Source organism: Protopterus annectens, chromosome 6.part0, assembly GCF_019279795.1.
Source record: "Protopterus annectens isolate FY-2018-M chromosome 6.part0, PAN1.0, whole genome shotgun sequence".
In the NCBI taxonomy this organism is placed as follows: Eukaryota; Metazoa; Chordata; order Ceratodontiformes; family Protopteridae; genus Protopterus; species Protopterus annectens.
This window is the reverse complement of record NC_056737.1, coordinates 875,938,721-875,964,365: the sequence shown is the minus strand read 5'-3', so window position 1 is coordinate 875,964,365 and position 25,645 is coordinate 875,938,721. Positions and strand designations below refer to the sequence as shown.

At 42.5% G+C, this 25,645-nt stretch overlaps 1 protein-coding gene across 5 annotated transcripts in view; it reads left to right on the top strand.

The window, feature by feature from the left end:
- PPP2R5C (protein phosphatase 2 regulatory subunit B'gamma) overlaps window positions 1–25,645 on the top strand; it is a 2,766,797-nt gene that overhangs the window by 2,298,726 nt on the left and 442,426 nt on the right. For all 5 annotated transcript variants that reach the window (XM_044074548.1, XM_044074546.1, XM_044074547.1 and 2 more), the window contains one exon: window positions 19,695–19,767. In XM_044074548.1, the coding sequence (XP_043930483.1) occupies window positions 19,695–19,767 (73 nt within the window). The remainder of the gene's footprint in view (window positions 1–19,694; window positions 19,768–25,645) is intronic.

Here is a 25,645-nt window from a genome sequence, read left to right as displayed (position 1 = left end):
AACCCACCCCTCTTCTCTCACCCTCTGGTCAAACAGTTCCTGAGAGGAGCTAACAATTTAAGACCTCCAAGGAGAGCTCCCATTCCTGCCTGGGACCTTAACTTTGTACTAGAGATGCTCACGCTTCCCACTTTTCAGCCTGTTGCTACAGCAGAGTTAAAATTCCTGTCTTGGAAAACAGCCTTACTGCTAGCCATCACTTCAGCAAGAAGTGTGTCTGAGTTACAGGCCCTTATGGTTGTGGGAACCCTTCATTATATTCCATGTGGACATGGTTTCCCTTAGGACTAACCCATCTTTTATCCCCAAGGTGATATCCAGTGTGGCTTTAAACCAATCCATCCATTTGCCAACCTTTTTCCTAATCCTCAGAATAAAGGGGAAAGGATCCTGCACTCTATGGACATACACAGACAGCTCAGGTTCTACCTTGACAGGACTAAACCTTTCAGGAAATCTGACCAGCTGCTAGTCAGCTTTGCTACAGGGGCAGACGGCAAGGCCATTTCAGAACAAACCATTTCTAAATGGATAGCACACTGCATCCATTTCTGCTACAAACACTATGGAAAACCTACCCAACAGGGAATCAGGCCTCATTCCACTAGGGCTACCTCAGCCTCTACAGTTTTTCTCAGGGGAGTCCCTACCAGGGACATCCTGGAAGCTGCAACCTGGAGTTCTGTACACACCTTCACCAAGCATTACCACTTGCCTATCTTTTCTAAATCCAGAGCTGGATTTGCCACAGCAGTCTTACAAGGCCTGCTAGCCAGCCCTACTACTTCTTGACTGCCTCCACCCTTCCTCAGCTTTGGGAATCAAGTACAGTTGTGTACACTTACCATAAATGTAGATGTCCGAGTGTATTTACTGTTGCAGTCCTGGTTACCCTCCCTCCAGCCCCTGTCTTTCTGTACTTTCTACCTATCCACTTTTTTGGCCATATCGTATGGAAACAGTATTTACATTTTACTGGAGGTGTTCCACACCATTTGATTGCTTCCTATTTTGGGGGCTCCTGACATCTGGGGCAAGAAAAACTGATGTAATGACGTTGGCTGCATGTTTTATACCCCTGACGTCATGGATGAGGTGACAGCATCTGATGCAGAAATCCCAAGACTCTGATATTTGGGCCAACTGAGGGCTTACCTGCGGGCAGATAACTCATGTGTGATGAGTGCAGCAGTGAATACATTAGAACATCTACATTTGTGGTAAGTGTACACAACTGTAGTTTTTTTTCCCCAGGAAAGAAGACATTTGAAGACCTATTCTAGATCTTTCTCAGCTAAACACCTTTCTGAAGGTCCCTTTCTTTCGGATGCTATTCCTTCAAACCTTGTTTCCTCTTTTACTTCCTCAGGCTTTACTAGTTTCCATGGATCTTAAAGATGCTTATCTACCCATTTCTATTCACCCCCTTTTCAAGAAGTTTTGCATTCTTCTCTTGCTTATTGGCATTTTCAATTCTCAGTTCTGTCCTTTGGCCTCTCTACTGCCCCAAGGGTCTTCATCAAATGCCTTGCTCCTGTCTTTGCTTTCTACAGGTTGAGAGGGATACAGGTTTTTCCTTACCTGGACGACCTACTCATTCAGGCCTTCTTCAGTATCTACACTTTGCTATTTCTGTCCTACAAAGCCTGGGGTTTACTGTAAATTTCAAAGCAGTCATTACTGACTCCTCCTCAGGATCATGTTTTTTTCTGGGGAGCAGGCTTCAGACTGTTCAAATGCTGACATCCCTGCCGCCTCACAAAGCTTTAACTCTGCTTTCTTTCAGTCCCTTCTTCCTCTAGCTTCAGTTACAGCCAGGACGTTTCTGAGGTCTCTGGGTTACATGGCTTCCACCATTAATATGCTTCCTCTGGCCAAACTCCACATGAGAGGCTCCAGTGGTTTCTAAAGTCAGTTTGGCTTTAACATTCTCAAGCTCGAACCTCAGTAGTGGATTCATCAGTTGTCCCTCAACCCAGGGCTTCCTTTTCAACCATCTATCCCCCTCTCAGGAACTCTTCACAGATGCCTTGGACATAGGATGGGTAGGCTTCTTTTGGTCCTCTGAAAATGCAGGTCCTTTGGTCTCTTCGACAAAAGAAAGAATGCATCAATATCAAGGAGTGAGAGCACTTGACTATACTATTTACTGCATGTATTGTGTTCTCCTTAATACTGTATTTTAATATAGTAAACTAAACTGCACAGTTGTACTGCATTTGTTATCCTTACTGTGCCTATTAAGTCATATATTGTTGCAGTTTTCACTGTTTGCAAAGCATCTGTTTCTGTTTGTTCTGTTGTCCTGCCAAGCAGTGTTTTACATTGATTTGTTTGCTGTTTAAAACATTCTTTCTCCTTGCTGTTTTTCTGCTTTTTAAAACATTTTTTAGTGTTTCCTGCCTAAATTAGTGTAGCTAGTAGCTGGAACATACTCCAGATTCAGGTTTGATCCATCTGGGTCTATTTGTAGTGGCTGTTTTGTTCTGAGTACATTTTCTAAGCCATCTTTGATTGCAAGGGATCCTTCTGCACCCTTGTGAGAGAAGTGTGCTGATTGAACCTGTTTGGTGAAAGGTGATTGGTCTAGGGCTTGGAGTAAGCACCCTCATTGATTCTTTTGAGTTTTTTTTTTCAAGTTTTTAGCTTCTGGTGTTTTAAGTCCTGCATTTGAGTGGGTTTCTGCTTGTTTGTGCATCTCGCACCACCACTCACTGACGCTCAGTTGTGCGCTATAGCCGGACATATAACTTCAACAGTTTTTCCTTTAGATACAGGTGTAATACATTAGTGTAGTCCTCATCTTCAGTACATTTCTGGTCTAAGAAGTATTGCTAGCGAGCCGAGCCTGTGACCTATTAAACCGCCAGCCAAAACCCCCATCAGAAATACCCATCTACAGAGCACCTCCTAGATTAGTCCTGAAAGTACCCTTTTGTGATGATAGTTCTTCAGACTAGTATTATGGACAGTTGGACTAACCCTGTTTCTCCTGCCAGCCTTGTTGACTTGGGTCTCCTGAAGCAGTGTAGCAACTGCCACATGTACACTGAGCCCTCTGCTAACAACTCATTCTAGTACAGAATGCAAGAGATGCATCTATACCAAAAAATCTTGAATCCCTGCTCTCTAGCACTCAACAGTAACACTGAAGAGGTTGTCAACTCACTCACCACTGTTCATGCAAATAGTACCACTACTCATACACACAATACGCATCCAGGACATAAATCAACATACGTGGAGGTTCTCTCAGAAAACTTACCGAAACACCAGAGACCTCCATAACACAAGCCTGCTACAACCAACACAGTTCCCACAGCACCTAAGACACACAGCAACACCAATGTCTCGCCTACCAAACCCTTAACGCGTAACACTCATACAAATTTTGTTGTCATTGGAGACTCTATAGTGAGACACGCGGATGTCCCACTCCCCAGGTTAGATAAGGAGAAAGTCATGGTCAGCTACCTGTCTGGTGCCAGGATTTGTCAGATCATGCATGCACTCAGGTTTCTTGCCAACAGCTACCATTATGACTATGTCATAGCTCATGTTGGAGTAAATGATTTGAGATGTACCTCACTGGACTATATGAAGAGAGAGATATTACTGAGCTCTCCAAGTATGTGTCCCAGGCAGGTATGTCCCTAGCCTTGAGCAGCATATAACCTTCACCTAGAATGATGCCACAGTATAAACAAAAAATTATCAGGTTCAGTAATTGGCTTAGTTTTTGGTGTCATTCAAAGGGAATCCAGTTACTGTCAGCCTGGGAAGACATGGTCGCCAAACCTCACTGCTTTGTCACTGCACGTGGGACCACTAGTTTTTTTGTTTGCTGCAGAAGGCTTTTGCCTCCCCCATAGTGCCTTTTTTAGGCAGGGTCTCAAAAAACAAAACTGCTGTCGTGAAAATTGCCAATCCATAACAAAATAAGGGTTATGCTGCTAAACGCTAGAAGCTTAAACCAAAAACTGCACACCCTGGTGGAGGCACTCCTATCACTAGAAGATGTAGGTGTCTATGCAGTCACAGAAACCTGGTTCAAGGCCTGAGAGAGTACCCAGGCCTTGCAAGGCTACAATGCCTTCCACACCTTCAGACCGCAAAATGAATGTGTGAGAACCAAAGAAGGCTGTGTTTCTATCTGTATAAGAGATAGTCACCTCTCAACTAGTTAGATAGGACCACTCCATGGAGTCACTCCAAGTTCAGATTACTGTATGTAAGACTCCCATTCAGGTCAAGTCATAGCTAGTTATAGATCCCCCTCTCCATGGATCATTTTGCACACGAGGCCTAGTTGACCAAACCGCAGTCAGTTCAAATATTGCCAAATACTCTGGTCATGGGGGGGCTTCAATTATCCCATCATCACCTGGGAAACCTACTCTAGCCCTAACTCATTAGCGCGAAGTTCCTTGACTTTGTTAACTCAAATGCCGTGGAACAAATTCATACTCCAACAAGAGGAACAAACATACTTGATCTGGTCCACACCAGCATGACAAACTGATGCACCACCACAACTTTGGGACCCTCAGTTAAATATGACCAGAAATCAGTCACCTTTGAACTGGCACTGACACCAGGACTCACAAAGGGGGAAGTCGGACTAAACAACTTCACCAAGGCAAACTATACCCTCCTAGGGGAATGTATAAATGCATTCCAAGCCCCACCCCCATCTGGAAGTGGTGACTACACAAAGCTTACACTAAAGGTCTCTACAATCACTTGTATAAGTGTATAGACTCAGCAGTTCCAGAGGCAGTCAAAGCTAGAGTCCCATGTAGACAGGCCACCCTGGTAGACCTCCAGCATCAACAAACACAAAAAGTTACTGTCTAAGAAAAGTGAGGCGAGGCCCCAACAATGGAAAAGCACTGTCCTCAGCTTCAACAGGAAAATAAGACAAATATGCCAAATCCTCTGTGTAACTTTTAGAAAAAACTTAGCCATCACAGCCAAGGATAATCATAAAGCCTTTTACAGCTACGTATGCACCTTGCCGTAACCCCCCCCCCAACCATACATATCTGCAGAGTAGGTCATTAAAGCCTTATCTAAGGCCAAAAAACACAGCCTGTATGGGATCAGACGGCATCCCAGGCGGTCTAAACGAACTAAAACATGAACTAGCATCACCATTAAGTACCCTATTCAGTCACAGCCTAACCAAAGGCTATGTTCCTGTGGTATGGAGAACAGCAACAGTTAATTCCCCTCCACAAAGATGACTTGGCAACAGACGCAGGGAATTACAGACCCATAAGTCTGACCAGCCTCATCTGTAAGGTCATGGAACGTATGCATCATGGACCTCAATAAATACATAGGCAATCTCCAGACCTTGTATTCGCCCCTGTACAGCTTGGTCAAGGGCAGATCCTGCCTGCTAACTGGTGAATTTCTTTGAAAATGTGACCAAGGCCATTACCGAGGGCATATTTGTGCACACAGCATACCTCGACTTGGCCAAGGCCTACGACATAATCCCACACTCAGGCATTACCGATAAACTTAGCAAACTGACTGTAAACCCCTTTGTTGTAAGGGGTGCCAGCTGGCTCGCAAACTGGTCACCATTTCTCATAGTGGGTGCTTCCACATCATCCAGCAGATGTGTCACTAGTGGGGTGCCACAAGCATCAGTGTTAGGCCCTTTACTGTATGGTATATACTTCTCAGAAGTTCAGGCCAAAACTAAGAGGCTGTGGCTGACCGAGTTTGTGGACAACTGCAAACTGAGTGCAGTTTTCAAATTCCCAAATGATGTCAGTATACTTCAGGAGTGTTTTATGCAGACTAACGACTGATGCCTTGGTCACTGTCTCAAACTAAATGCAAAGAAATGCATCATCATTCCCTTAGGTAAAAACAATGTCCATTCACACTTTCAAATTAACAACAATACCCTGCATACTTACAAAGTTGTAAGAGATATGGGATCACAAGTAGACTGAGACCTTAACTTTGACCACCATGTGTGTATTGTAGTAAGGAAGGCTTTCTACATAGCACACTTGTTTAGCAAAGGCATCGTCTGTAAAGCAAAGAAGGTTATAACCTGTCTGTACTTGTCACTAATCAGGCCCATAATTGAATACAACACCCCTTTTGACGTACTGTACAGAGTACCTGCAGCAGTTGGAGACCCCTCAGAGGTTTCTAACAAAGAAGATCAAGGGACTCCAGCACGTGCCTTACAAAGACTGACTAAAAGTCCCTGTCACTGTACTGAGTATCATATAGACTTCTTAGGGGAGACTTATGCCAGGCTTACAGAGCAATCTCTGACCCAAACCTAATGAATTTGCTGCACATCAGTAAATCAAACAGGACTAGAGCTACCCTTTCCAGGGACCTAAATATGGCCTGTGACTTGAATAAGACATGCTGGAGGGACAGATTTGTCTCCCAGAGACTGCTGCATCTTTGGAATAGGCAGCCAATTCATGTAAAGCAGATCACCTTTATGACACTGTTCAAAAGAAACCCGGGCGAGTGGATGAAGCACGATAAATTCTTACTGGGTATAGCGCCCACAACCCTCCTGGACATGGGCGGTCATTACTAAATACAATCCTGGGTGTTGACTAGAGTATCAATGGTATTACATTTGGGATGAAATGGCTAGGCTTGAAATGACCTCTGCATCAGTGGCCTAGTAACCTCCTATGATCTTCATCAGGCTTTTCATTCTCTTTTCCTTCCAGTGCTCCTCAAGATTCTTACAGACAATACCACAGTGATTTGTTATATCAACAAGCAAGGGGGAGGTGAGGTCTTATCTCCTGTGCAGACTAGCCTTTCAGGGTTTTGGCTGTAGCTGTCTAGTATCAGGTGGCTGTTCAAGTAGATTACATTCTCTTGGATCAGAAAGCAGTGGCAGATTCTCTGAGCAGGTCCATAACACAATCCCATGAGTGGATGCTTCACAGGGATGTTTTTTCTGGACATTGTCCACCAGTGGGTTACTTCTCAAGTAGATCTGTTTGCCTCCCCTCTGAACAACTTCCTCAATTTTGAGTCAGAGTCCCATGCCTCTGGCCCAGAAGGTGGACAGCCCTCTCTTTTTCTTGTAAGGGGATGTTTCTTTGTCTTCCCTCCTTCCTCTCATTCCGAAGGTCCTGTTCAACATAAAACAGGATGTTTCCAAAATCTTGCTGGTGACTCCCTTTTGGCCCAGACAGTATTGGTTCCTCCTCTTCTGTGTTTAGCTAAGGGCAGTCATCACAAGTTAACTCACAGGGCAGACCTACTCACACAAGACAAGGGCTCTTTAATCCATCCCCACCTGTCCACCCTTCAACTGACTTTATGGGTGATAGGATTTTGAGCCCGTTTCAGACAGCTTTTTTCTGAAGAGATGTTTCGGGTCCTGCAGGAAGCCAGGAAACCCAGTACTAGAAAATCTTATTTGTCCAAATGGAAGAGATTTTCTGTTTGGTATCTTTCTCGTAACCTGGATCCACTGTGGATGTTCTTTTAGTTCTCTCTCATTTGTGTGAATTGCTCAATTCTGGGTTGGCATATTCTTCTTTTAAGAGCCACCTGTCTCTGTTTGTCTGCCTTTGGCCTCTAGATTTGAAGCCAAGCAGTTTCTTAAAGGCGTCCTTCACATTAGGCCTCCGAAGCCTGTCCCTTCTCCCGGGGACCTTAATTTTGTTTTGGAAAAATTGACTCTGGCTCCTTTTGAGTCTACTGCTTCAGCTTCATTGCAGCATTGTTGGAAGAATTGTCTTCTTTTGGACCTTACATCTGCCGACAGGTGTCAGAGCTTCAAGCCCGTATGACTGTTCCTCCTTATTTTAGTTTTTCATAATGACAGGGTCTCCTTTCATGCTAATCATTTTTTTTAATCCCCAGTATAGTTAATGAGTTGTCTCTTAATCAGTCTGTTCATTTGCCCACTTTTTTTCCCTTCTTCACAGTCTGCCAAAGGGAAAGTTTTGAACACCTTGGATTTACATAGACAACTCTGATATTATTTGGATAAGATTAAAGCTTTTGTAAATCTTGAACAACTTTTTGTTTGTTTTCATCCTAAGTCTGTAGGTTTGGCTGTTTTCAAGCAAACCATTTATTCTTGGATATCAGAAGCCATTTATTTTTGCTATTTTTTTCATCGGAAGAGCCTTCCTTCTGTTAAGGCTCATTCTACTAGGACTGTGGCTTTTTTCTGGTGCTTTTTTCAAGGGTTTGGATACTAATTCTGTTCTTGAAGCAGTTACCTGGACTAATTTGCATACCTTTACCAAGTGCTATAAGTTGGATATGATTTCTAGGGCCATTTTATATGAATTCCTAGAGGGTTCTGCAAGCCCTTCCTCCTCCAAGTCATCTTCCTGAGCTATTGCACTCTCCGTATTGGAAAGAATACTGCAACAGTGATATGGAAAGACATAGTACAGTTGTGTAAAATCTTAACATAACAGTAGATGTCCTTCTCTTCACTGTTGCAGTGTTACCTCCCTCCTTCCCCTGGTCCTTTTTTCTTCTGGATGTGCCTGTTACCTGATTATCTGCTTAGGCTGTTGATGTTCTTTGTGTTTCACTGTTGCAGTCATTACATTTGGGTAATCTGCTGGCAGCTTGCCCTCAGTAGGCCTGATTAACAGTCTTGTGTCCTGCATCGGTTGCTGTCCCTACTTCCATGTCGTCAGGAGTATAAAACATGCAGCCGACGCCATTGCATCCGTCTTTCTTGCCGCGCGGTGCCTGAAGCAGAAGCAGTTCGCAAGTGCCGGTTGGCCGACTCCTGAAATTTTCGTTTTCGAGTTTCAGATCCAAAGTCTTCAACTAAAAAACTAAGTACCCCATTGGGGAAACTTTTTCTTGCTCCTTACCGATGTCAGTAAAAGTTAATTGCATTACTTGTGGGAAGCAAATACCTCATAAGAATTTTCATTTGTACTGTATTCCTTGCCTAGGCCCTGACCACAACGTACCTTGCTGTCGGTTTTGTGCTTTATTTAATCAACGCACTATCAAACGTTGGTACATTTTTGCTTCTGAATATTTTGGCTCATGCTTTAATTATCCAGAAATATCATTGGTTAGCAATCCGACTACCGGAATACCTAAAAAATGCAAAGAAAAAGACAGAGACAGGACGTTGAGGTCCAAAACTGCCGACAACGCTTCTCCTAAACCAGTCGCCAGTTCGCCGGTACTCAGTGAGGCACTTTCGCAGCCCCTGATACCCGCTACTTCTGATTCGCAGGCCTCTACTGAGACCCATTCGGAGTCCGGTATGCCGTGAGATGCTACAATTATGGAACCCGTGGATGTCTCTACCTTGGATGGGTCCGGAGCCGCTGTGCAGGCACCAGCTTCTGAGGGTGTTTTCAGGCCTACAGATTTGTATATTAGACTGATGCCATCTTCAAAACTAAGGCCAAAATCTTGACCTATGCTTATAAAACCGACGCCTGGGCCACATGTGCAGGCCCCTATGCATAAAAAACAAATGATCAAAATGGCCGAAGATTTAATTACTCTGATCAGGGGTAGCCAACCCCTCTAAGAGGCCTAGGCAAGAAATTGATTATGAATCTTCTGAACAGGATTCTGTTTCTTCTGACTCTTCTAATGAACAGGAATTGTCTATACCTACTTATGAGGACTCTGATGCAGAAGATTCCATTCCTTCTGCTTCTCCCCCTGTGGATTTTTCTTTTGGGGAAACTTTACATACTTTAAGGGGACATTTCCACTGGGAAAGTCAGGATTTCTCCAAATCTAAAAAGAGACTTAGGGATTTTCATCTTCTTCCTCAGCATAGGCCTTTGGCTATACCTCCTGTTCTAGACATTGTTGATGATGTTTTTGCAGAATCTAGTATGGCTCCTGATTCTCTGCCTCCGGCTCCTTGTAAGCCAGACAGATACTACAGGGTTCCTGACTCCCACAAATTCCTTTTCAAAAATCGTGTTGCAGATCCTGAAACCATTTCTCAGGGTCCTAAGGGCATTAAGGCTTCTACTGCTAAAAATCCTGCCCCTTCTGATAGAGATTCCAGGGCACTGGATAAATGGGGTAAGAAGGTTTACACTTCTGCAACTTTGGCAATCAGGGCTTTAAACTGTCAGTTTCATGTGCTAAAATATCAACAGCATATCATGGGAGTGCTTAAACAGAAAATGATGTTAATTTCTGACTGTGTGGAAAACAAAGATTTGCAGGATTTATTGCATTCAGCTGAACAAGTTGGAAAACATACTTTGCAATGTGGTCTTGATTCTTTGGAGGCCTCTTGCAGGGCTGCTGTAACTGGGTCTGTGATAAGAAGGCATGCTTGGCTCAAAGAGCAAAATCTGCCTGATCATGTTAAAGCAAAATTGTTTGATGCTCCTTTACAACAGGACCGTCTCTTTGGTAATCAGGCTGAAGAAGTTTTAAAAAAGATGGAAGATGAAGCTAAATCATTGCAAACAATGAAAGATTTCTTACAAGTGCAACCTCCAAGATTTAGTAGGCACTGGCCTACTAAGAACTGGTCCTTTCCAGTTCCTTCGAGAACCACTCAAGTCAAACCCAGACATTCCAAAGGCTCCAGGATTCAGTCACAAGGGACTTTCAGAACAAAACAATGGGGTGCCTCCTTTTCCAAATCTGGAAACAAGAAGACACCCTCCCTATGGTAAGCAGTCTCAATGACTTCCCTTTACACTTACCAAGCACTTACCTTTTAGCCGCCCCTTTGGGGGGGAAACTGGCTCTTCATGCAAGAAACTGGCAACTTATAACCCAGGACAAATGGGTTTTAAATATAGTATCCCAGGGATACAGATTTCATTTCCACATGTTACCAATTCCAAATGGATGGCTAGACCTGCCCCCAAATCACTGGGCAGAGGCCCAGAAACATGTACTTTCCCTCATGAGCATGGAGGCTATTCAACCAGTATCAGAAGAGGAAAAGGGACAAGGTTTCTATTCAAGATTTTTCCTGCTAACCAGAAAAGACAAATCATGGCATCCAATTCTGGACTTACCTACTCTAAACACCTTTCTGGACATTCCAAAATTCAAGATTCTGACTTTTCACCAGTTACTTCCTATGCTAGGCAAAAATGCCTGGTTGGCAACTCTAGATTTAAAAGAGGCTTACCTGCATATCCCAGTCAGGGAATCTTGGAGAAGATACCTCCGCTTCAAGGCAGGCTACTTACATTACCAGTTCTCTGCACTGCCCTTTGGCGTATCTACTGCATCCAGGGTCTTTACAAAGTGCCTGGCTTCAGTAATTGCATTTTGCAGGCAAAGAAACATTCAGATATATCCATACATGGACGATTGTCTAATTCAGGCAGAAAACAGGGGCACTCTTCTAATACATCTGGAGTTTGTAAAAAGGCTTCTAACTTGTCTAGGGTACACTATAAACGAAAATAAATCACAACGGGTACCCTCTCAAATAATTACATTCCTGGGTGCAAGCTTGAATACAACTGCCCAGATGGCTTTCCTTACGCCAGAGAAGCAAATTCATTTGGTGACTTACTTCAAACAGGTGGCCACCAAAACCCTGCTTTCTGCAAGGCAAATACTGCAAGCCTTGGGGTTCATGGCCTCCTAAGACTGCATATGAGGAAACTTCAGTGGTACTTAAGTCTGTGGAGTCAGCATTGTCACAGCCTGGAAACAATGATTCCTGTCATACCTTGCCTGCAGCTAGAGTTCCTATGGTGGGCAGAGGCCTGCCACCAAAACAAGGGACTACCATTCACACCACCCCCTGCCGCCCAAAACCTTACTACAGACTCATCAGAATATGCTTGGGGGCACATCTGGCAGGGAAGTGCATTCAGGGCAAATGGAGCCCAAATCAAATGCACCTTCATATCAATCAAAAAGAAATGCTAGCTGTACAGAATGCATTGACAGCCTTCAAGGACTACCTTCATCCAGGACAATTAATGATAAAGATAGACAACACCACGGTTATGTGGTACATAAACAAGCAGGGGGGGTACGCACTCCTACCCCCTTTGCAGACTAGCAATGACATTGGGGGACACGGCCTTGACCTATCAAGTACAACTACAAGCTCAATTCCTGCCAGGAAAGCTGAATAATCTGGCAGACGAACTAATCAGAAATATCATGGACCCACACAAATGGAAACGGATTTTCAACATGTTGACACGCAAATGGGGGAGCCCAGACATAGAACTTTTTGCCTCACCCCAGAACTATCAGTTGGACAAATTTTGCACAAGAACTCATCACAGGAAAGCCTGGAGAGTGGATGCTCTATCCTTCAGCTGGAAAAACCTGTCAGTCTGTGCTTTTCCCCCTCGGCCTCTGCTCTCCAAAGTTCTACTAAAAGTCAAACAGGACAAACCAAAAATGATTTTGATTGCTCCAGACTGGCCTCACCAACACTGGTACCCACTCCTGAGCAATGTGTCACACCTTCCTCCATGGCATCTGCCTCAGACACCTACTTACTGTCTCAGCAGAACAACCAAATTCTGCACACTCCGCGCCAAACTTTGAATCTTGCAGCATGGCTAATCACCTAAATTCACCCTTAGCATCCCTCAGCAAACCTGTGATGGATGTCATTTTGGAGGCGAGAAGGCCTAGTACTAGAAAATCTTATGCTGACAAATGGAAAAGATTCTGTGCCTGGAATCAATCTCAAGGGATAAGCACAGCAGTGCCCAACATTCCTCAGATTTTACAATACTTAACTGAGATTCTTCACAAGGGCCTGTCCTTTTCTTCCATAAAAATCCATGCCTCAGCCATTTCAGCTCATTACAACACAGAACCCTCCCCTCTTCTCTCATCCTCTGCTAAAGCAGTATCTCAGAGGGGCCAAAAACTTAAGACCACCCAGGAGAGCTCCAACCCCTGCCTGGGACCTCAATTTTGTATTGGAAAAGCTCACTCTCCCTCCTTTCAAGCCAGCTGCTACTGCAGACTTAAAATGTCTCTCCTGGAAAACAGCTTTCCTTTTAGCAGTCACTTCAGCTAGAAGGATTTCCGAATTACAAGCTCTTATGTCAGTGGAGCCTTTCATCATTTTTCATGCGGACAGGGTATCTCTCAGGACCAATCCATCCTTCATGCCTAAGGTGGTATCCAGTGTGGCTCTTAATCAGACCATTCATTTGCCAACTTTCTTTCCCAATCCACAGAACAAGGGGGAGCGGATTCTGCATTCATTGGATGTACACAGACAACTTAGATTTTACTTAAACAGGACAAAATCTCAAAGAAAATCGGAACAACTGTTGGTGGCATTTGCTGCAGGGGCAGAGGGAAAGGCTATTTCAAAGTAAACCATTTCCAAATGGATAAGCCATTGGATTAGTTTCTGCTATGTGCACCATGGAAAAATTATCCCCCAGGGGATCAGATGCCATTCCACCAGGGCTGCATCTACTTCTGCAGCCTTTCTCAGAGGTGTTCCAACCAGGGACATTCTAGAAGCTGCTACCTGGAGCTCAGTTCATACATTCACCAAACATTACCATTTACCACTTTTCTCTAAATCTAGAGCTGGCTTTGCCACTGCTGTCCTGCAGGGTCTTATAGCTGGTCCTAATGCTGTATAATTCCCTCCACCCAACCATAGCTTTGGGAATCTACCCAAATGTAATGACTGCAACAGTGAAACACGAAGAACATAGTACAGTTGTGTACACTTACCATAAATATAGATGTTCGAGTGTATTCACTGTTGCAGTTCTGGTTACCCTCCCTCCAGCCCCCTATTTTTCTCTGGCTATACCTCTACTTTCTTTCACTATGCTTAAAAGCCCTTTTGGTGTATTTGCTTTTGGGACTGGAGGTATATTTTTTGTGTTTTTAATTTTATTTGCTCCCCATTTGACATCTGGGACAAGAAAAACTGATGTAATGGCGTCGGCTGCATGTTTTATACCCCTGACGTCATGGAAGAAGGGGCAGCAACCGACGCAGGACCCAAGACTTTGTTAATCAGGCCGACTGAGGGCAACCTGCCAGCAGATTACCCAAATGTAATGACTGCAACAGTGAATACACTCGAACATCTACATTTATGGTAAGTGTACACAACTGGTACTGTACCCTGTCAACAAATTATATTCCTGGGAGCAAGCTTGAATACAACATCCTAGATGGCTTTCCTCACGCCAGAGAAACGGATTCATTTGACAACCTACTTCAAACAAGTGGTCACAAAAGCCCAGCTATCTGCAAGGCAAATACTGCAAGCCTTGGGGTTCATGGCCTCCTGCATTCTTCTAATTCCATATGCAAGGCTGCATATGAGGAAACTACAATGGTATCTCAAAAGCCTATGGTGTCAACATTCACAGGATCTAGAAGCAATGATTCCTTTCATACCTTGGCTACGCCTAGAATTCTTTTGGTGAGCAGATGCCTCCCACCAAAACAGGTGACTGCCATTCACACTACCCCCTGCTGCCCAAACCTTAACAACAGACGCATCAGACTATGCATGGGGGGCTCACCTGGCAGAGAAGTGCATTCAGGGCAAATGGAACCCAAGTCAAATGCACCTGCACATAAATCAAAAGGAAATGTTAGCTGTACAGAATGCTCTGACAGCCTTCAAGGGCCACATTCTTCCAGGACAACTAATGGTGAAGACGGACAACACCACTGTCATGTGGTACATAAACAAGCAAAGGGGTAAACATTCTTACCCCCTCTGCAGACTAGCCATGGCATTGTGGAACACAGCCGTGAGCTACCAAGTGAATCTACAAGCTCAATTCCTGCCAGGAAAACTAAATACACTAAGCAGAAACCTCATGGACCCACATGAGTGGAAACTGTAACCAAACATTTTCAACATATTGACAAACAAGTGGGCCCAGATATGGACCTGTTTGCCTCCCCCCAGAACCATCAATTGGACAAATTTTGCACTATTCCCCACACGCTAGCTTGGAAAGTGGATGCTCATCAGTTTATGCCTTTCCTGCTTTGCCTCTGCTCTCCAAGGTGTTACTAAAGATCAAACAGGACAAGCCAAGGACGATTTTAATTGCCCCAGGCTGGCCACGCCAACACTGGTACCCCCTCTAGCGCAGTGTCACGCTTGGCCCCATGGCACCTGCCTCAGACTCCTTCCCTGTTGTCTCAGCAGGAGAACCAGATTCTGCACCTTGAACCTAGCAGCCTGGCTAATTACCTAATCTCTCCTTTACCACCCCTCAGTAAATCAGTGATGGATATCATTTTAGAGGCAAGGAAACATAGTACTAGAAAAATCTTATACTGCAAAATGGAAAAGATTTTGTGCCTGGAATCAGTCTCAAGGGATGGGCGCAGCAGTGCCCAATTTACCTCAGATTCTACAATACTTGACTGAGATGCTTCATAAGGGCTCTTTTTTTTCCTCCATCAAAATTCATGCCTCAGCCATTTCAACTTATCCCCTCTTCTCTCACCCACTGCTCAAGCAGTTCCTCAGAGGGGCCAAAAATTTAAGGCAACCCAGGAGAGCTCCAACTCCAGCCTGTGACCTTAACTTTGTTTTGGAGAAACTCACTCTTCTTCCTTTCGAGCCAGCTGCTACTGCAGATTTAAAATTTCTTTCCTGGAAAACAGCTTTCCTTTTGGCAATCACTTCTGCAAGAAGGGTATCTGAATTACAGGCCCATATGGCAGTGGAGCCCTTCATCATCTTTCATGCAGACAGGGTGTCCCTCAGAACCAGTCCCTCCTTCATGCCCAAGGTGGTATCCAGTGTGGTTCTTAATCAGTCCATTCATTTGCCTACCTTCTTTCCTAACCCACAGAACAAAGGGAACGGATACTGCACTTCTTAGATGTGCACAGACAACTTAGATTTTACTTGGACAGGACTCAAAGGAAATCTGAACAACTACTGTTGGCATTTGCTACAGGGACAGAGGGGAAAGCTATGACTGCAACAGTGAAACACAAAGAACATAGTACGGTTGTGTACACTTACCATAAATGTAGATGTTTGAGTGTATTCACTGTTGCAGTCCTGGTTACCCTTACTCCAGCCCCCTTTCTTCTTTTGGCTATACCTCTACTCTCCCTTACTATGCTCAAAAAGCTTTTTGGTGTATTTGCTTTTTTGTTGGAGGTATATCCTTGTAATTATAAATTTAATTGCTTCCCATTAGGGGGGCACCTGACATCTGGGGCAAGAAAAACTGATGTAATGGCATCGGCTGCATGTTTTATACCCCTGACATCATGGAAGAAGGGACAGTATCCGACGCAGGACCCAAGACTTTTGTTTATCAGGCCAACTGAGGGCTACTGCAAGCAGATAACCCTAATGTAATGACTGCAACAGTGAATACACTCCAACATTTACATTTATGGTAAGTGTACACAACTGTACTTTCTGCAGGGCATATTGTAGCCCAACCCAACCAGTCTGTGCACCCTCATTTTGAGTTCTGGGAACTGTCCTAATAATAAGGTCTTCTGCAGTAGTAGTAATCTTCAGTAAGAACATAGTACAGCTTTTCAAGAACTTACCACAATAGTCGATGGGTTGGGGTACCCTATCCTTCTGCTACCACTCCTGTCAGGACCTCAGGCTTGCTTAGTCTTAAGGAGCCCTATTTCTGCAACTCTGTGGTCCAAAGATAGTCTTGTGTTGTTACTTAACTAGGAGCCTTCAGATCAGATAGGGTGGATACCCTGCTGTCATCCTGGCCAAGAAAGCTCTAAAATGGTGTTGATAGACATTGGCTTTATGCTAGGAATATCCTCATGTCACTAAAGGGAGGATGCCTGGAAGGGAAAGGATTCTGAACAGTGGAAGTCAGGCTTGGAAACTACAATGGTATCTAAAAAGTGTTTGGACTCAACATTGCCACAGCCTGGAAACAATAATAACTCTTATTCCCTGCCTGCAACAGGAGTTACGATGGTGGGCACTGGCCTGTCACCACAACAAGGGACAGCCTTTCACCTTACCCACAGCCAGGCAGACAATAACAACAGATGCATCGGATTATACCTGGGGGGCACACATGGCAGGAAAATGTATTCAGGGCTCGTGGCCCAAGGAACAAATGCATCTTCACATCAATCAAAAAGAGATGCTAGCTGTACAGCATGCCCTGACAGTCTTCAAGTATCTACTACATCCAGGACAATTATTACTAAAGACGGACAATACCACAGTTATGTGGTACATAAAAAAGGGGGCACACATTCCTACCCCTTCTGCAGGCAAGCCATGACTTTGTGGAACACAGCACTGACCTATCAAGTACATCTGCAGGCACAATTCCTGCCAGGAAAGAAAAATATTCTGGCAGACGAACTAAGCAGAAATCTCATGGATCCTCATGAATGGAAACTAAATCCACAGGTTTTCAGCATGATAACAAGGAAATGGGGACGCCCAGACATAGATCTTTTTGCCCCCCCTCACAACTGCCAACTACAGAGATTCTGCCCAAGAACTTATCACTCACAAGCATGGAAAGTGGATGCTGTATCATTCAGCTGGAAAACAGTGACAGTTTATGCCTTTCCTCCACTGCCTCTTCTTCCCAATGTGCTCCTAAAAGTCAGACAAGAAAAGCCAAAAATGATTCTGATTGCCCCAGACTGGCCACACCAGCACTGGTACCCAATCCTAAAGAGCTTGTCTCAAGGTCCAGCCTGGGCTTTACCTCAAATTCCTCATCTTCTGACTCGACAATACAATCAGATTCTGCACAGTCAACTCAGAACCTTAAATCTGGCTGCATGGCAGATAATATAGCCACTCAGACCACACCTCTCTCTAAAGCTGTTATGGATGTCATTTTAGAAGCCAGGAGGCCCAGCACTAGGAAATCTTATGCAGAAAAATGGAAGAGATTCTGTCCTTGGAACCAGCACAAGGACTCGAACCACTTGTTCCAAATATACCTCAGATTTTACAATACCTAACTGAGATGCTGGACAAAGGCCTATCCTTCTCATCAATTAAGATCCATGCTTCTGCCATTTCAGCTCATTACAATACGGAACCTCCTATTTTCTCTCATCCACTACTAAAACAGTACCTCAGAGGGGCAAAAAACATAAGACCCCCAAGGAGAGCACCGATATCTACATGGGACCTCAATTTTGTGTTAGAAAAGCTCACACTGCCTCCTTTTGAGCAAGCCAATACAGCTGATATAAAATTCTTATCATGGAAAACTGCTCTGCTCCTAGCAAATAACTTCAGCAAGAAGAGTCTCAGAGTTACAGGCATTAATGGCAGTGGAACCTTTTATCATTTTTGATCAGGACACAGTTTCTCTAAGGACAAACCCAACATTTATGTAAAGGTAGTATCCAGTGTGGCTCTTAACCAAACCATTCATTTGCCAACATTTTATCCAAATTCCCAGAATAAAGGGGAGAGACTTCTGCACACTTTGGACATACACAGACAGCTACACTTCTATTTGGACAAAACAAAAGCTTTCAGAAAGACTGAGAAACTGTTTGTAGCTTATGCTGCAGGATCACAAGGAAAGCCTATCTCAAAGCAGACTATTTCAGAATGGATGGGACACTGCATTCGTTTCTGCTATTCACAACATGGCAAATCAGTGCCTAAGGGCATTAGGCCACATTCAACCAGAGCAGCAGCCACTTCAGCAGCCTTCCTCAGAGGAGTACCAACCAAAGACATTCTAGAGGCTGCAACCTGGAGTTCAGTGCACACTTTCACTAAGCACTACCACTTATCTCTCTACTCTAAATCCAGAGCAGACTTTGCCATTGCAGTTCTGCAGGGCCTTGTAGCCTCTCCTAATCCTATTTAGGCCCAGCCATGCAACCTCAGCTTTGGGATTCAACCCATGTGTAATGACTGCAACAGTGAAACACTATGAACATAGTACAGTTGTGTACCTACCATAAATGTAGATGTTCGAGTGTATTCACTGTTGCAGTCCAGGTTACCCACCATCCCCCTTTTCTTTGCTAGGACTTTTCTGTACTTCTCTGTTCTATACAACCCATGCAGTGTATTTGCTTGTAGATGAAGGAAATGTTTATTTTAGTACATGCATGCTTCTTGGCATAATTTTTTAGCCTACCTGTTTGGGGGCACCTGACATCTGGGGCAAGAAAAACTGAAGAAAATGGCGTTGGCTGCATCTTTTATACCACTGGCGCACTGACGTCAGGGAAGAGGCGACAGCAACCGACGCCGGACCTAGACTTTGGAATTCTGGCCGACTGCGGGTAGCCTGCCAGCAGGATAACCCAAGTGTAATGACTGCAACAGTGAATACACTCGAACATCTATATTTATGGTAGCTACACAACTGTGCTTTCCCCCTCAACACATTCGGTCTTATCCACCAGTTTGCTTTCTGTTTTTTTTTCTGTCTACTTTGACAATTTGATCATTCGCTTTACTCATTCCTAACATACATTTCATCCTGCTGTGTACTAACGGTGTGTTAAAAATAAGAAGCTCATCTGAAGAATGTTTATTTAACAAAAAAAAAAATGTTTCTCAGGGTCATTTTTCCAAATGATAATGACAATTTTCTATCGTTTGAGGGTTATATTCTGTATTTTTGTTAGATTGTTGCTTTATGTAGATTGTACATTGTATTTCTTTTATATTTTACTACTGTTCATCAAAATCAATTGAGTGTAGAAGGTTTAGTTTTAAATTAAAATTAAGTACATTATATCTTTTTTTTTTTTTTTTTTTTTAGGGAAAAATTAAAACTTAAAGAACGTGAGGAAGCTTGGATTAAAATAGAGAATCTAGCGAAATCAAACCCCCAGGTATGCAAATTTAAAGTCTACATTTTAAGCAGGAGTGCTGTCTTACATATGCTGTACTTGACATTAGGACTTTGTCTAGAGTTCAGAAATATACCCTTCGCAAAGGAAAATGTGTAAACAGAGCTTTGATGATTTATATACAGTACATTCTAAACAACTGTTTACTAAGTATATGTAATTTTGTAACAAATTGTTTAATTTCTTCTGTTTAACTGTTTGCCTGCTTTGTTTCTGCAGTGGGCACATATTGGGTAAACAAAAAATAAAATAACATTTTGGAAACTTTCCTGTTCATGAACCATTAACATTTTATTTAGAATTTGGGTTACCTAGATTTTACAGTTAGAGCTGATAGTAATTAATACTTGTTTGCCTGTCTTGGGCTGTTGAAAGCTTATCCATTTGATTTTTTCTTATGTACAAATGTGTTTAAAAATCCACATCTGTGAATGTGGATAAAACAAAGTGTAATGTTAATTGAAGCCATTCTTGCAACATTTTGTGTGCCATAGTTCATTGTAGTAATGTGGATTTGCAGACCTGGTCATGTTAGCATATTAGGTTCGCTAACAGAATTGTACTTCCAGGTATAAAATGAAAGTGTGGTGCTGAACACAGGTCATGTTACTCAAAACAGCATATTTAAGATTCAAAACTGAAACATGGACTGCACATAATTGCACAGCACTCAACAGCATCAGCATCAACCCCATTTTGTACATATGCTCAGTGTGTCAAATCAACATTTGGCATCAGCTAGAGCTAATGTTCACTAGGTGGCTTTACACAGTGCTCATGGAAATTATAATTGCAATGCCCCAATCGAATATGCCAGTTCTTTCCAGGTGAGAGTTAACTCAGCTTTTTAGGTTGTCATCTTCTGCTTTGTGAACTTATGTTTGATCCTACAAGTCCAGTTACTGCTTGTAAAAGAACAGCTTTCCCACAGAAAAGTAATTAATGACCTTTGATACTTCATACAGACTGCTTGTTTCTTATGACGATGGGAAGGCTGGGGTGATTTATCTTTGAAACCTTAGATGGTTTTCATTGCAGTACTGATTCTTTGGATTCCTGCTTGTAGAAGCCAGAAGGCCAGCCTAAATACCAAAGCTTTCACCTTCCCTTTCCAGGCCTGGTGACCTCCACCTCATACTGACATCAAGATGATATTAATATAAGGGATGTTTGCTAGCTCCATCTTCAGATCTTTCCTGCTACACTTAAGTGAGCATCTCAAATAGTCCAGTTATGTTCTCAGTCAGTCAAGTTGGCTTGAAGCCCGGATTTCCAGGTAAGTGCCCATTTGGAGAATTTCCTTTTCCTTGTACTCTTTTTGGGAGCGTATTGTATTGTAGATGTCAAGGGCCAAAAGTCAGTAACTGTATTAAGTGTAGGAAGCAAATGAAAAACAATTATTTATTTGTGTGTCTCTTTGTTTACCGGAAAAGTCCGACTGGTTAATACCCATTTTCAGAGGAGGCCCAGGGAGAAAAGCTCCATTTGCTTACATTGCGTTATACTAAGTTCCAGATAAACATAAGTAGTTACATTACTATTTACATTTGTACACATACAGTAATTACATTTAGACGTTCTAAGATTTTACAGAGGTAGAAGTTACTAAAAAGAAAGCCCATGTGGAGCTAAGTGGATTGTACAACCAGCAGTTATGTGTAAAAATTGTTTTGTCATTTCAGTGAGAGGTTGAGTATTTGGAGAGTATTGTACAGTGAGCACAAAGTCTTAACCTGGTGAAGAGCATGTTCAGGACCAGGACTGGTTAAGATGTTGTTTAAGTAGTGGTTTAAAACTGTTAAGTTTGTCTGAGAATTTTATTTGTGTGGGGATACTATTCCAGAGTTTAGCAATATATTGAGAGTAGAGCTGTTTTTCTGCAACATTATTTAACTTGTTTGTGAGTTGTAAGATTTTTTTTTTACTAGAATAGAGGTCCCTTGCTGGATAGTAGGTATGTAATGATTTTTGTAGTGCAGGGCATTTTTCTGGATGATGAATGAGTTTGTGTGCTGTAGGTAGTTGTGTAGTTCAAGCCAGTTTAATTGCTTTAAGTTATGACAGTGGTGAGTCCTGTGAGGGAGATTGGTGGCAAATTTAACTACTTTATTGTAGCAGGAGGCAAGTTTTTTCTTTAAGTATTGTTTGTTTGTTTGTTAGGATAGGAGCAGTATTTAAGAGAGCTGGCAGTAAGCAGGTGGTGACTAGAGTTTTTCTTGCAGTATCTGTAGGAAATCCCATTGATCTTATGAAGGGAACCTAGTTTCTGGTGTGTAGATTTATGACGTGCAGTGTATGCTAGTCATATTTGAGACCGTCATCAATTATAACTCCTAGAAGTTTGCTGTGAGTTACAGTTTCAGTGACAGTATTGTTTGCTGACATTATAGTAAAAGATTGTGGTTGATTTTTTCAATGTTTTGAGGTAAAAAGCATTGATAGTTTTCTTGGGGTTGAGTAGGAGGTTTGATTCTTGGAGCCAGGTTTCTGCAGAGGAGAAAGATTTTTGGGTAATGTCTTTGAGCTTATTTATTGTTGAGGCTGCACATATTAATGTTGAGTCTACTGTATACAGTCTACAGTATACTGAACTGGAATGGTGAGTAGAGATGTGGAAGTTATTAATAAATATATGAAATAGGAGAGGGACACCAGTAGTAACTGGTTGAATGGATAAGTAGGTTTGTTGCCATTTAACGGATTGTTGTCTTCCAAATAGAACACAGTGACAGGGCTTGGTTTCTTAGTTACCTATCTCCTACAGGTTGCTAAGGGGTGACCTGTGCCTGGCTTACAGGGCAGTCTGTAACCCGGGCCTGATGGAAATGCTACACATTCGTAAATCAAACTTCAGGAGGGTCACTCGCTCCAGGCATCTTATCCTACCCTCTGACATGAACAGGTCATGCTGGAGAGATAGCTACATCTCCCAGAGAATGCCACTTCTCTGGAACAAGCTTCAAACTCACATGAAACAGAGCCCCTCCCTGACCCTCTTCAAATGCAACCTAGGTCAATGAATGGGTGACCGGAAATTCACTCCTCGGGTGGTGCTCATGTCCATCCTAGACAGAGGAAGTCATTATTAACTACCATAGACCTTTACCTTTGCGAATTTCACTCACCTAACCACTGACAATTGGGGCAACTCATGATGAATATGGCTAGGCTTGTAAGGACTCTATGGCCGTTAGCGTAGTAATCTTCTATGATCCTGTGAATGACAAGGATTGTTGTGAAAGTCTTATTGAGGAGAGTCAAATGAGCAGTTGCTGTTGCAAGACAGTATTGTGCTTTTGATAAGTCTAAAAAAACATGTTGGATACAAGCAGACCTTTGTTTCTGTGTTGGTTTATTATATTGGTAAAATGTAGTAGAGCAGTAGTGGTGCTGTGCTGGGCCTAAAGCCATGTTGTGTGCAGGCTATTCAAGGTTAGGTATTGCATTTAGCTGCGTATGTATGCATTTCTCTAATATTTTTAGAGGTGGGAGAGAATCGCTATTGGTCTTTAGTTGTTATTCTGTAGATGTGCTGCCTTTATGCAGTGGTATGATGTAGGATTCTTTCCACAGTGATGGGGCGTATCTTTCTGCTATGGACCTGTTAATTAGTATGGACACAGGGAAATCTGTGTGTTCTGCAACCATTTTTAGAACTGTAGGCGCTTTTGGTTGGACAGGGGTGGAAGGAGGGGGTCAGGTGTGTTGGTGTCTAAGTGAGAGAATATTGATTGTATAAAGCAGGAATTAAGCTGTGTGGGAATAGTCTGTCATTGTCTGTTTTTGGAGAGGGAGTAGTGGTCTTGCCGGGAAGGAGTAGTTTATTTAGTGATGACCAAAAAAGTTTTGGGTTGCTTTGATTGTCTTGTAGGTTGGTATACTATGGCTGCTTGTTCTTTCTGACATGGAGTTTCGCCAGGTTTCTAAGATGTCTACATTGTTGGAAGGCATTTTGAGTTCTGTTTTATACCAATTTTTTTCAGGCTTTATCCCTTTTTATCATGAGTTTTTTTGTTTGTTTCTTTTGTTAGCCATGGTGTGGAGTTGGACTTTACTCTTTTTTTTTACATGCTGGTGCTAGATTATTTAAGGTCTGTAAGAATGCGTCATTAAAGTGCTCTACAGCAGTCCCTAGAGGCATTGTTCTAAGTATGTTACAGTTGTATTGTTTTAATGTTTCTTTGAAAATATCTTTACTGAAATTGGTTATATTTCGTATTTGATTATAGATAATGCTTGTCTAGGTTATTGTCAATTCTAATGACATATGTTGGTATGTGGCCACTTATGCTATCAGAGAAGGAGCCTACTTTTGTCATTTTGCATGGTTTGTTTGTAGGAATCCAGTCTAACGTTGAGCATTTCCCTGAAGTTTTATTGACTTTAGTGGATGTGGTTATTAATTGTTTAAAATTGTATACGTTTATGGATTCAGTGGGGGTAGTGGAATTTGAGTTGCCAGTCTATGTTTAAGTCTCCAAGTATTATAGTTTCGTAGTTCGTGTGTTTGGATATCCAGTACAGGAGGTTTTCAGCAGTATCAGTGTTATGGTACTGGTGGTATGTAAATTGCTGTTAAACATAATTTTCCTATTGTTGATTTTTTAAGAGTGTTGTTAGAAGTTCATTGTTAAATTTGGGTATTTCCCTTTTTTAATTTCTCCCAGGTCTTTTGGGTTTCTAATACCATGACAGGAATGAACCCCATTCCTAAGTCAAAGTATGATTAAAGTTCATGAAATTAGTATTGTTTGAATCTTTGATGTTAGCCAGAAGTCCTCTGCAGCACCCGCAGTGTGCCCAGTAATGACTCCTCCTGCAGTTCGTATGAAGTTACATGTATTGGTAACATTTCTAAATGTGATTGTAGACTCTCTTATAAGACCTGTTGTTGCTCCTACTACTACTAGAACTGTCTGGGTATCTTTCTTCCGCATTGCTCTTGTTTCTGCCTGCAAATACTGATATTTTATAACTTTGTCTCTCTCTCTATACAAGACACTGTAGTCACTGGGTGTAGTGATTTCAATGATCAATGCTATTTTTGTCTTCTTTTCATTGACCACTATATCTGTTTTTCTCGCTTCGCTCTTTTGAACTGTTGGCAATGGGTGATCCCATGTGATGTAGACTTCATTTTCTATGATGCTTTGTGGCTTATGTTTCCAGTGTTTTTCAGCTACTTCATTATTATAATGTTTGCATAATCCACAGTGCAACAGTCTTGCCACATTATTATGCCTTTCACTATACAGTTCTTCTGCCATTAGCATATCACAGCCACCAACAAGGTGTGCAACTCTTTCCAGTTCTGTTTTACAAAACCTACATTTGTATGTTTCTCCCACATGTTCAATGGACTTTGTAGACCAATGTGTATGTAGTCCACTATTTTGGGCCGCCAATATTAATCTTTCATCTTTTTGTTTGAATTTGCTTCTCATTAACCATTCCTGTATTTGATCCTAATCAACGTGAGGTTCCAGGAGTTTTCTGTACTTGCAACTATATTTATGCATTTTCCACTTTTCTTGCCTTCTCATCTGATCCTTCACCTTATATTCTTTCTTTTGTTTTTTAGCAAATTCAGTTGCTACCTGATTTTTTATCCGCTTCCGCTTCAATTTCCATTCCCGCTTGACACCGATATCCTTATGCTAGACTATGCAGGGAAGTCATCTTAGATTAATTCTCCTCATGTTTCAAAACTTTCACTATGTTTGGGTCTTGTGAAGTCAGTAGATATGTATGCAGTCCCAAGATTGTAGAGCTATACATGTAATCAGTTTCAAAGAGGCCCATACTGCCTTCGGAAAGGGGGAATATATAATCTTAGTATGCACTGATTTTTATAAATTAT